This window comes from Pygoscelis adeliae, unplaced genomic scaffold (assembly GCF_000699105.1).
Source record: "Pygoscelis adeliae isolate BGI_AS28 unplaced genomic scaffold, ASM69910v1 Scaffold75, whole genome shotgun sequence".
Lineage (NCBI taxonomy): Eukaryota > Metazoa > Chordata > Aves > Sphenisciformes > Spheniscidae > Pygoscelis > Pygoscelis adeliae.
Window position 1 is genome coordinate 5,821,076 of NW_008824772.1, and position 11,023 is coordinate 5,832,098.

Sequence of the window (11,023 nt, forward strand, 5' to 3'; positions counted from 1 at the left end):
TCCAAATATGCAGAACCTATAGGTCTAAACCTTCAAGCTTAACAATGCCATTAAACTTGAGGTACTGTTTAGCTTTTATCATTAACTTTCTACGAAGTTGTCAGAGCTGTGATTCTAGATGATGGAACAAAAGTCTTAAAGATGAAAGAAATCTGAGTTTTTTAGGTAAGAGACTGACTACTTGAAATTCAATTCCTGGATATGATTAGAAGTCCTTTAGAATGAAGGAACTGAACTGAACAGGTTTTAAATTTATACTTCCCAAGGATTGAGTTATCTAGTTGACACGACTTCTAGTGGGTACAGACAGGAGCTGCTACAGGAACCTGAAGCTGTTGCACTTAGATGGGGAAGGTTTTTTTACAATAAAATGAGGTTCCTGTGGTTGACAGGCTTCCATGTGGCTGATTGCCTAAGCTTAGTGGATCTACGTAGCTTGCCTTGTTTGTCCTTAAGCAGTCTTCCCTGCAATGGCAATACGAAGGTATTAATTGTATACCAAAGCCACTTAATTTAATAAGCACAAAGCTTATGCATTGCAGCATGGTGGTAGCTGGTGACTTTCCACTACCCCGAATATGCTGTGGAAACAATTTTTAAAAGGCTAGCCCTTCCTGTTTTCTTTTTCTTAAATTAGCAGGTGGATGAGTGTATGGCAGTCATGACAAATTCTAGTATGCTTGCTACTTCAGCAACTTAAAATAGATTCTTGCCATAAGCAATGAGCTCAGATCTGTGCTTTTGCAGGGAAAAATTATTGTAAAAACAGAGTATATTTGGTTAATGTTGGCAGCAGCAGTCAGAGTGCAGGGCTGATCATGCATAATGTAGTACAGGTATGATATTACTTGTTCTATTCAGAAGTCCTGTAGGCAACTGCAAGTGACAGCACATAAGAAAGCGAAATAAAACTGAATATAGAACATTTTTTTCATGAAGAAACCGAACTGATTAGTGGTGTGTTATGGCTGTGGCTAGTCCGAGGTGAAACTTGGGGTGTCTAACTAGAGTGGTGCCAAGTACTAATTACTTGAAGTTAATTTTGCTAACAGAACAGCCTTGGTATGTGTTTGCTTATAGACGTGCCTTCTTGCAAGTGTATTCCAGGTAATCAAACAACTAAAGAAGGGAAGTAAAAGTACAGGTTAGCAGAGAAGGTCAGTGAAAAGCTGCTAGTTTGCGTATGGCAAACTGTTTATCACACACACACACACCCGACCCCGATGTGACACATTACAGCTGCCTATTCACTTAGATTTCTGTAGCTGTGTTGATCATTATTGGTGTGAACTGATTAGTGGTTTTGGTTTTCCCGACCAGTTGCTGTAGTGTCTGTCTCGTGAACATTACTGCAGTACTGTCCTTGTAGACTAAATTTTTTTCACTTCTAGTTACAATGAAAAAATCTTAACTTCTTGATTGTGTCAGGTGTCATCTGTAAAGTTACATTAACAGATTTGTTTGTAATCTTGTCTAATGTACGTATGAATATATATTAGATTATGTACACACTTTTTAAAAAAGAAAGTCCAGAGGATGTGTCACAACATATGAAAAGCAGGGAAAATGAAAAGTAAGAGAGCTGAATTGTAAATACTTGTCAGTTCAAGCAGAGAAGCATTCTGCAGAACCCAAGGCATTACTGTGTTTAAGCAGCTTAGCCTGGAGGGACTGTGGTCCTAACACAGTACTAAATGGGTCACTGCTGGGGTGTATGCATGTCTGTCCACCCCATGCTGTTAATTAGCTGTAGGTAAAGTCCTTTGAGTTCTGGCCGTTACAACGGTGAATATGAACTTGCGTTATTTAGCCCTGTATGTTGTTAAATTTTTTATTCTGCAGTGGAATCTATAAAAAGTCACTCTGACAGTCCTAGGAGTCGTGTAAAGAAACACGAATTTGCCGCAAATCTGTTAGTATCTTGAAATCTATTAATATTAGTGCCTCAATAAGGCCCAGTTAACACAGAAGCATTTAGAGGTTTTGCCAACAAAAATGTAGAGCTCTGTGATAACAGTTTTCAAATAAGCCTTACAGGAAGCTTGTTTCTATTAACCTTGGACAGTCATTTTTGTCAGCCTCAATGAATCTTGTTTCTGCAGAGTTTGATGACCCTTCTGCTATGGTGGTGCTGGCAGAAGAAGAGCTGGTAGTTATAGACTTGAAAACTGCAGGCTGGCCAGCAGTCCATCCTCCATACCTGGCTTCTCTCCATTGCTCAGCCATCACCTGCTCACACCATGTCTCCAACATCCCACTGAAACTGTGGGAGAGGATTATCAGTGCTGGGAGCAAGCAGAACATTCACTACTCGAACATGGTATGGCAGCTTTAAATGTACATGTGTTCCCATGCATTTAAGAACAGCATGATTGCTCAGAATGTGGGTGGTCTGTTCTGCTGACTCTGTGTGGAGGGATGAGTCCCAACAGACGTTGTCCTGCCTCTTAATAGGGTCGAGAAAGGCTTTTTCCCAGAGCACCACCAGAGTTACTCACACTGGGGGATTAAAATGTGATATTTTTTTCAGGCTTTGACAAGCTAGCAGGAAAGTCTGAGTGTTCCCAGCTGTCAGTGGTAACAAACTTCTCATTTAGAAGCACGAAGCTTTCGGCACAGCTTCTTGAGGAAATGTGTAGAATATCTTCTAAAAAGCACAGCTGGTGTCAGAACAGGAACATCTAATCCAAACAAAAGCTAACAACACGGATTGTTTCACTGCCACTTGCACTGAAGTTCACTCTCCTGCTGACTGCATGTTCTCTTCACACTGTCACTGCCTAGGAAATCACAGTCTTCCCTTAATGTATTTGTAGCCATGGCCGATTGATGGTGGCAGCAACATAGCTCCAGATCCTCCACAGAGGGACTTGCTTCTGACAGGGTATGTACTTAACTGATAACAATCAAGGAGACCTTTCCCGTTTCTGTTCTTCCTTTTGAACTAACTGAGGCTTTCCCATGGGATTAAAGCTTGCTCATCTTGAAGGGAGAAGGCTGCAACTTTACAACACAACTTCTCAAAGCTGGGCTTCTAGCTTTGTAAAGCTAACTGATTCTACTACTTCTGAGCAAACAGGTTGTGATGTCCACAGATAACCTATAAAACTGGCTTATTTGTAGTTCTGACATGTTACCATTCCCCCCCGCAAACATCAGTGTAGAAGTGCAGGCAGTAATCCAGACTGGTTCAAAGGGAGCAATGCAGAAGTGGAGCTTAATCTTGCAGGTTTTGAAGTTTTTTTCCCCTCTACCTTACACTGTTCTGAATCTCAGAAAAGAGGTTAGCTTGGAGTCCTGTCTGCTTTGATCAGCACGAACAGATCTAGCCTAAGCAGTGGAAGTAGTTAGCAAGAGACTGTCTCATCCCATAAAAATGTATAATTTTCTTTTCAAAGCACTTTTAAGAATTTCTGTGGGCTGTTCTTCAGACTTTGTTCTTGATGCACCAAGTTGTTAGAAGTCCTTACCCTTATGTTGGAAGAATGTTTCCAGTTTTCATCTGGAGAACTAAGATTAAAGCTTGATTTCTTTCTCCCCTCTCCTCCTTCTATCCCTCCCAGTAATAGCATTTTTGTCAGGATGAGTTGTTCCTTCTATATGCTAAGCTTCTTTCCTTTTAGTGCTTTTTGGAGTACACTGTACACTGGTATCAGATGATCGAGAACAAACTAGATTAAAAAAATAAAACAACCCAAAACAAAAAAAAACCCACAAAACCCCAACAAAATACCCCCAAAAACCTTTATCTTGAAGCTCTAAGCTGCCACAGCTCAGGGCTTTGTGAACAGTGTGGTTTAATCTTTGGTTGTATTTTTTTCCCTCTGTTTTATCATCCTCATCTGGGTGATTTGCTCTTCTCCTGTATGATGTGTGTTTCTGTAACCCTGCCCCATACAGGCATGAAGATGGCACTGTGCGGTTTTGGGATGCATCTGGTGTCTGCTTACATCTCCTTTATAAGCTAAGCACAGTGAGAGTATTTCTCACAGATGCTGATCCCAATGACAATATGAACACCCTGGGTGAGGATGAATGGCCTCCACTTCGCAAGGTAAGATAGCTATTGCTTGTAGAAGCTTTCTGAAAACCTGAGGAGTTTTGATTCTTGTCCAAGTTAATGCATCTGCAAAGACCAGCCACTGTGTATTCTCTCGCCTAGGTTGGTACCTTTGACCCTTATAGCGATGATCCTAGACTTGGAATCCAGAAGATCTACCTGTGTAAATACAGCGGATACTTGGCTGTAGCTGGTACAGCAGGACAGGTATTGAAATATAAACAGTCATCATAAACCTTGCTTTTAGTGCAGATTGTCACAGTGCAACTTGGAGATGTGTTAAAATTGGAAATACTCATTTCTATAGTGGTAAATGGATCCAGTAGCTGGAAATGTTGTTTCATGGTTCTCTGCTTTCTCTAATCTGTATTTTAGACTTTATCTAATGCTATTTATCAGCCCTGAGAGATGCTATAGTTTTGCAGCTGCTGAGAAGGCCTGCAGCTTGGAGTACTGCTTGCATTGTAAAAGCTGTAGCACAGTTTGTCCTGTTCCTTGCAGGTACTGGTGATGGAACTGAATGACGAAGATGCAGAACACGTTGTGGACCATGCTGAAGCAGATCTTCTGCAGGACCAAGAAGGCTATCGATGGAAAGGTCACGAGAAACTAAAGACTCGAGAGGGACCTGTTCGATTTGAAGCTGGTTTTCAGCCGTTTGTCCTTGTCCAATGTCAACCACCAGCTGTGGTCACCTCATTGGCCCTTCACTCTGAATGGAAGCTTGTGGCCTTTGGTACCAGTCATGGTTTTGGGCTTTTTGACCACCAGCAGAAACGACTGGTCTTTGTCAAGTAAGTATCTTCTTTCCAGGAAGTCTGTGGTAATCCTCTGTTAAAGATGGCCTGGAATTGTTAACAAAGCAAGTCGTGATAAGCAATTTCTCAAGAGCAGTCAGTGTAGCAAAAAGCCATGCCTCATTGGACTCTGTCCTTGAAGATCTTCAAGAATATATAAGCATGTTCTGACATTTGTGTGTGTCCTCCTGGACTCTTGGGAGTGATTGCCACCCAGCAGAAAGTGACCATGTGCCTACTGTCTCCCTCTTTCAGGTGTACACTGCATCCCAGTGACCAGTTGGCCTTAGAAGGCCCACTGTCTCGGGTGAAATCCTTGAAGAAGTCCCTCCGTCAATCATTCAGGCGGATCAGAAGAAGCCGGGTGTCCAGTAGAAAGCGACGAGGAGGTAGTGGAAATGCCTCAGAGGTGAGGGGTCCACCTTTTTGGGGTCCTGTCTGTTTACAGCTTGGAGCATGCAGAGTCCCGATTAGACTGCCTAGAGCAGGAGGCAGTCTGCAGTCCTGCTATGGTATCAGTAGCTACTGGTATAAGGGCAAAAATGGCAACTTCTGATGCTGCTATCTGTTAGATAAAATAGTCACATTTTTAGAGAAAACGTACTGTCTGTAGTTGAACATATGATGCAGAATACGCCTGTTCACTGGTATGATGGCGCTTTCCCTTTCTATTGCTGCCACTCTTATTGTCTCTCTCCCTCCACTATGTCTTTGCCTGACTGACAAAATGTCTCCTCATCTTTGAAGGTGCAAGAAGCAAATGCCAAATTTGACCAAGACGCATTGCAGGAAATGGAATTGGCTCCAGTCCAGCGGAAGATTGAAGCCCGGTCTGCAGAAGACTCTTTCACTGGCTTTGTGCGCACCTTATATTTTGCTGATACCTTCTTGAGAGACAGTGAGTAGAAAAAGCATCTCTCCTTTCTTCCAAATGGGTTTTTCCTCCTCCTGCCAAGGAATGTATTGGGATTTACTGCCAAGAAAATTCGGCACCTCCTGTGTCCTACTTTGTGCTATGCTGAAAAACTAATATAGAACAAGAGCATATGTTGTCATGCAGAATTGTTATTTAGCCATTCTGGCTGCTGGCTAATTCAAGGCAAGAAGTAGTAGTTCATCTTTGGATGCAGCCTTTATGTGCGGTTTTCAAATGTGCTGGAATGACACCTGACTTTTTAGTATAAGCTTTTCCTTGCCTCATTACTCTAAAGTTCACCCCTGCTCCCAGCAGAGTCTTTTAATTTTGGTGAGGGTGGTGGCTGGTTGTGCATCAGAGTCCAAACTGATATCATGCACAAGTTTACTCTGCTCATATGTAATATAAATACGTGAAAATTGGATGCAGCAATTGTGGTGTCTGATGGAAGCAGCACTCTGTTCCCTTTACTCACATGCCATGACCTTTATCAGGGCTTCTGATGGACACGTGTTGGGAAAAGAAGTGCTAAGAACCTGTAGTTTCCCTGGCAAGTCTGCCCTAATATAAAGATATTTAGAATGTAAACAGAGGGAGGATGTGTATAACTAGTAGAAAGCAGTTATACAAGGATATTCACAGATGGTGCCTTGCTCATGAGCATTCTTGTTACTCCAGGCTCCCGCCACTGCCCGTCCTTGTGGGCAGGCACCAATGGAGGTACAGTCTACGCCTTCTGTTTACGTGTTCCGCCAGCAGAGAGGAGGGTGGATGAACCTGTCAGGGCAGAGCAGGGTAAGTATGCCTTGTGAAAGCAAGGTCCTAATGGATCTGAGCTATCGCCAAGAGTTACATACAGAAGAGCAAGGTAGCTCGATTACTGCTGTTTATCAGTGAGAGTGGAGCTAAATGTAGCAGTATCTGAGCTAAGCAACGCTCACTGCAGCAACTGAACTGAAGAGTAAGTGAGCTCCGGCACTGCTTGATATGCCTTAGCCTCATTTCCTACTGACTTCAGAAATGTAAATTTTCATCAGCTGTCATTGAAGTTTACCATCAAGCCTCAGTGCACATGTACCTTATTCTGACAGCTGGACCTGCTATCTTTATGTAATAATAGTTACTGTTTAACATGAACCTGTTCGGTCTAAATACCCTTTCAACTACTAAATCTTTTTAGGCAGGGTTTCTATAGCCACATTGTATAGGTCTCCAGCTCTGAGAGGATGTGAGTGAAGTTCTAACACAGTGTCTCTGACTAGACTCCTGTTTGGTTTTTCTGTTCATTTTCCTTCTTATCTTGGTTGTCTAGCCAAAGAGATTCAGCTGATGCACAGGGCTCCTGTTGTGGGTATACTTGTCTTGGACGGACGCAGCACTCCCCTCCCAGAACCTCTAGAAGTAGCACATGACCTTTCTAAGAGTCCTGATATGCAAGGCAGCCATCAACTGTTGGTGGTGTCTGAAGAGCAATTTAAGGTAAGTATCACCCAGGAGGTGCATATGAACTGCGCATAAAATCTGCTAAAGTACTGAGCAGTGCTCAGTGAAAGGATAACTCTCGGGAGTGCTTATTCTTCTGGACCTGAATAACAAACCTGGGACAGCGTTTCTGTTTGGTGCAGTCCATAAATCAGGTGTGTGCTGACAACTTGGGTATTCAGCATAGTGGTGCACATGCTGATCATAGAAATTTTATTCCTATATTACTTTGGACAAGTCTGCTTCTGCTTTTGGGAAAGAGCTTTTGCTGTGGTTAGTACAGAAGCAAGAATTGGTAGGCATTTCTATGAAGCAACTAAAAAACTTCTTGTTTTGCACACTAATTAGCATAAAAGAGAAGACTTGAAGTAGCTTGCTGTAGGCTGGCCCCGGCTTTTTAATGCAGAAGAGCACACAGTGTAAACCCTGTTCTCTTTCTGTAATAATTTGTAGCCAAATATGGAGGGGTTTTGAAAGAACCAGGGGAGTAATGCAGTTTGCAGCCTGAGAGGTAAAACTGCTTGATGTCAGAACAGAAACAGACTCTAATACTGTGGCTAATTACTTCTTGTCCCATGAGCAGGGAGCCAGGTTGACTCAGATTACAGCTCTGTGTATTCACTGCTAATGAAAACATTGTTAAAGGATGGAGCAGCAGATGTCCTGGGTGTGCGGCTCCTGCCATTGTGCAGGAAAGAGATGTCATTGTTTTGTTTCTATTGACAGGTATTCACATTACCCAAGGTTAGCTCCAAACTGAAGCTCAAGCTGACAGCCCTGGAAGGCTGTAGGGTACGAAAGGTGATGGTTGCTAACTTTGGCAGCTGCAAGACTGACGATTACAGCGAAAATGACCTGGCTGTCCTGACTAACCTGGGAGACATTCAGATCATCTCACTGCCCTTCCTCAAGTTACAGATCCGCTACCCTTGCATCCGCAAAGAGGATGTGAGCGGCATTGCATCCTGTGTCTTCACCAAATATGGCCAAGGTAAGGTGTGCTTCTCCCAAATCATCTACCTCTATTGTGTGTTTGAGACAATGGAAAAAGGATTATAGGGCTTAGTTTAGAACTGGCTGTGTATATATGTGAATATTATGTAAATATGTCCATTACATGTTTCTGGCCAGTACCAGTTGCCAACAGGTACTGACACATGAATTAGCAGCAGCAGAAGTGAGTTTATTCCATTACTGTTAATGAATACACTAGTTTTCAGATAACAGGTTGGATGTGCCCTATAGGTAGCTTCCATCTGGCCACCCTCCTCTTGTCTGGAGTCAAGAGAATGGCTCTCTAAGCAGCAGGCACTGTGGAAATGGCTGCATTGTGCTTCCTATACATGCCTGTGGCTCAACACTGAAATTGCAAAACGGGAATCCAACATCCTATGGCTGCTGAAGGTGGATCGCTGCTTTGTTGTTCAGTTTTTGCATCTTTCTATGCTGCTTTTCATAAGTGTCAGCAATGACAATACAATTATCTCTCGGCATAATCTTAAATTGCCCAGTCTCTAGGCTAACCAGTCCTTGGGGAAACTGGGGTAGTATCTTCCTCAGTGATTCCTCCTTGTTTAGATAGGAGGAAATGCAAACCCTTTCTGCCAAACATAGAGGATGCTTAATCTGTTCTCTTTTGGATCACCTCTAGTTCTGGAACTGTATTCTTGGACTTGAGAATTGCTTATAAATTCCCAATCATCTGTAGGTTTCTATCTGATCTCACCATCGGAGTTTGAGAGGTTTTCCCTTTCTACCAAATGGTTAGTGGAGCCCCGGTGTGTTGTGGACATGCCAGAAGTTACAAGCAACAATCATGTGCACAACAAGTCTGGCGTGGAGAATGCTGTGAGAAAATCCAGGTAAAGTCTGTAAAACTCTTGCACACTGACAGTGTCTGAGTAGTGAGATCTACTCGACTGTTTCCAACAAAGTTCTGTATTTTGTAGGGAATGTCATCTTTCAAGAAAAAAAAAAAAAAGACTTTGAAGTCTTTGTTAACAACATTCCTAGATGGCTTGGCATGAGGAAATGTAACCTTCTCCCTGATGGTTTTCCTACTTGCAGTGTGGTTGGTGGGACAAAGTAGTGAAGTATTGCAATTGGTATCCCTAAGCTAGAGTCATAAAATGTAAGCTCTGGCTTGCTTTACTTGTTCCTTAATGATGTGTCTGACTGACACTTGACTCATGCATATATACTTCAGGGGCTGTGTGTTACTGATGAGGCTGAACTGTTGCTCTGTGAAGGGAAAGCCGGTGTTCTTCCTTTCCTCTTGGAACATCAGCAAATAACAGTAGATCTGACACTTATGGAGATCCTACAGGAATTTTATTCCAAAAGTTTAGAAATGTTCTCTGGTGCCTGCAGATTTCTGCATCGCTAACATGTGATGAAGCCCTTCCTACGTTCTTGCTCAACAAGCCATTTAGTTAGCATGCACTGGAGCTTCTTGTAGCTGCCAAGAGTATACATGAATTCTCTGCACCCCTATGCCTCAGAGTCAGTGTTTGTTTTCTGCCTCCTTTCCTTTTCTAGGGGATCAGGAAGGAGTTCGGGTGACTATGGAGAAGATGGTAAGCAAAAAATAATTGTACTAAACGTAGCATGCTATATTTTGCTATTGCTACAGTTGATATTATCTACCTAAGAAAGGGGAAAGTAAGGAGGGGCACGAGGGAAGCAAAGTAAGTTACATGTGGCAAGACTGCCTTGAAAGGACAGAACGTAGTTTGTGCTGGAAGGAAGAGGCTGTGGGAAGATAAGGTCTGAAATTACAGATGAGATCTTCTGTTAGCCAAACTAGTATTGCTGGAAAATACAATTCAGTATGTGAGAGGCTTTAAGGATTAGTTGTGAAGCATTCAGTAGTCAAAAGGTACTTAACGGGGGGGGCGGGGAATCCAGTTCTATTGTGGGTTTCCAAAACTGCACGTATTTCATGAAAAGGAGAAAATATTGTTAGGTTAAAGCTTTTTTTCCTACTCTTTTATAGAAAGGAAGTCTGGGAGGCTGATGGAACATGCCTTACTCAATGACGAAAGTGAGTGAGGTGAAATCTTGCTACTGACAGGGCAGGTGCCTTTCTGGGTGGGGAAAAGAAGAAAGCTGCTGGGAATTTTGTGGTTTCCAGTACTCAGTTCCAAGGGATCTGCAATTGCACAAGACTGGTAGAAATACTGGGTTTTCATGAATCAGTAGAAGTGAGGAGTTGGACAGATAGTCATGCCCTCAGGCAGGGGTTGTTCCACATAGCTGCATTTGCTGCTGTGATAAGAGAAGGATCTTTACTTTCCAATAGGACTTGTGTAAACTGACAGCTGGAACAGACTGTTCCTTTGGGGCTCTGGTACACTGGGACTGGCAACTTTTCCTCTGGCAAGTGACTGCTTCAGTCCTTTATGCCAAGCCTGTTCAGTAAAAACCTAGTACTGTTGAAGAGGCAATGATATTATAAGGTCTGACCTCTGTGTTGTGGGAAGCAGGTTTTAAAGGCTGTTCAGCGGGGAGGTGGAATGTGGCTAGGCTGCTGCCTGAAAGCAGATCTCCATTGGTTTGGCTCACTGCTTTAACCCTCTGCTTTCCAGAAGTCCTGAAGGAGATCCAGAGTACTCTTGAGGGGGGCAGAGGGTGAGTATCAACCAACTTCTATTCCTAATGGGTGGGGCTGGCAAGGGAGGGCATTTCTAGCTGAAAGCAGGGGGATGCCCAACATGATGGCAAGGAGCCTTGTGCTGGAATCTGGTCATGTATGTATCCCACAAACTA

The 11,023-nt window shown here is 43.0% G+C and overlaps 1 protein-coding gene across 1 annotated transcript in view; it reads left to right on the forward strand.

Annotated features, from left to right (window-relative positions):
• The window catches only part of LLGL2 (lethal giant larvae homolog 2 (Drosophila)), a 26,797-nt gene that overhangs the window by 13,998 nt on the left and 1,776 nt on the right, over window positions 1-11,023 (forward strand). The window contains exons 11-24 of the mRNA XM_009323761.1: window positions 2,103-2,320; window positions 2,817-2,884; window positions 3,901-4,054; window positions 4,163-4,267; window positions 4,562-4,854; window positions 5,113-5,266; window positions 5,605-5,755; window positions 6,452-6,568; window positions 7,086-7,252; window positions 7,982-8,246; window positions 8,964-9,117; window positions 9,794-9,831; window positions 10,251-10,298; window positions 10,843-10,885. Of these exons, the coding sequence (XP_009322036.1) occupies window positions 2,103-2,320; window positions 2,817-2,884; window positions 3,901-4,054; window positions 4,163-4,267; window positions 4,562-4,854; window positions 5,113-5,266; window positions 5,605-5,755; window positions 6,452-6,568; window positions 7,086-7,252; window positions 7,982-8,246; window positions 8,964-9,117; window positions 9,794-9,831; window positions 10,251-10,298; window positions 10,843-10,885 (1,975 nt within the window). The remainder of the gene's footprint in view (window positions 1-2,102; window positions 2,321-2,816; window positions 2,885-3,900; window positions 4,055-4,162; window positions 4,268-4,561; window positions 4,855-5,112; window positions 5,267-5,604; window positions 5,756-6,451; window positions 6,569-7,085; window positions 7,253-7,981; window positions 8,247-8,963; window positions 9,118-9,793; window positions 9,832-10,250; window positions 10,299-10,842; window positions 10,886-11,023) is intronic.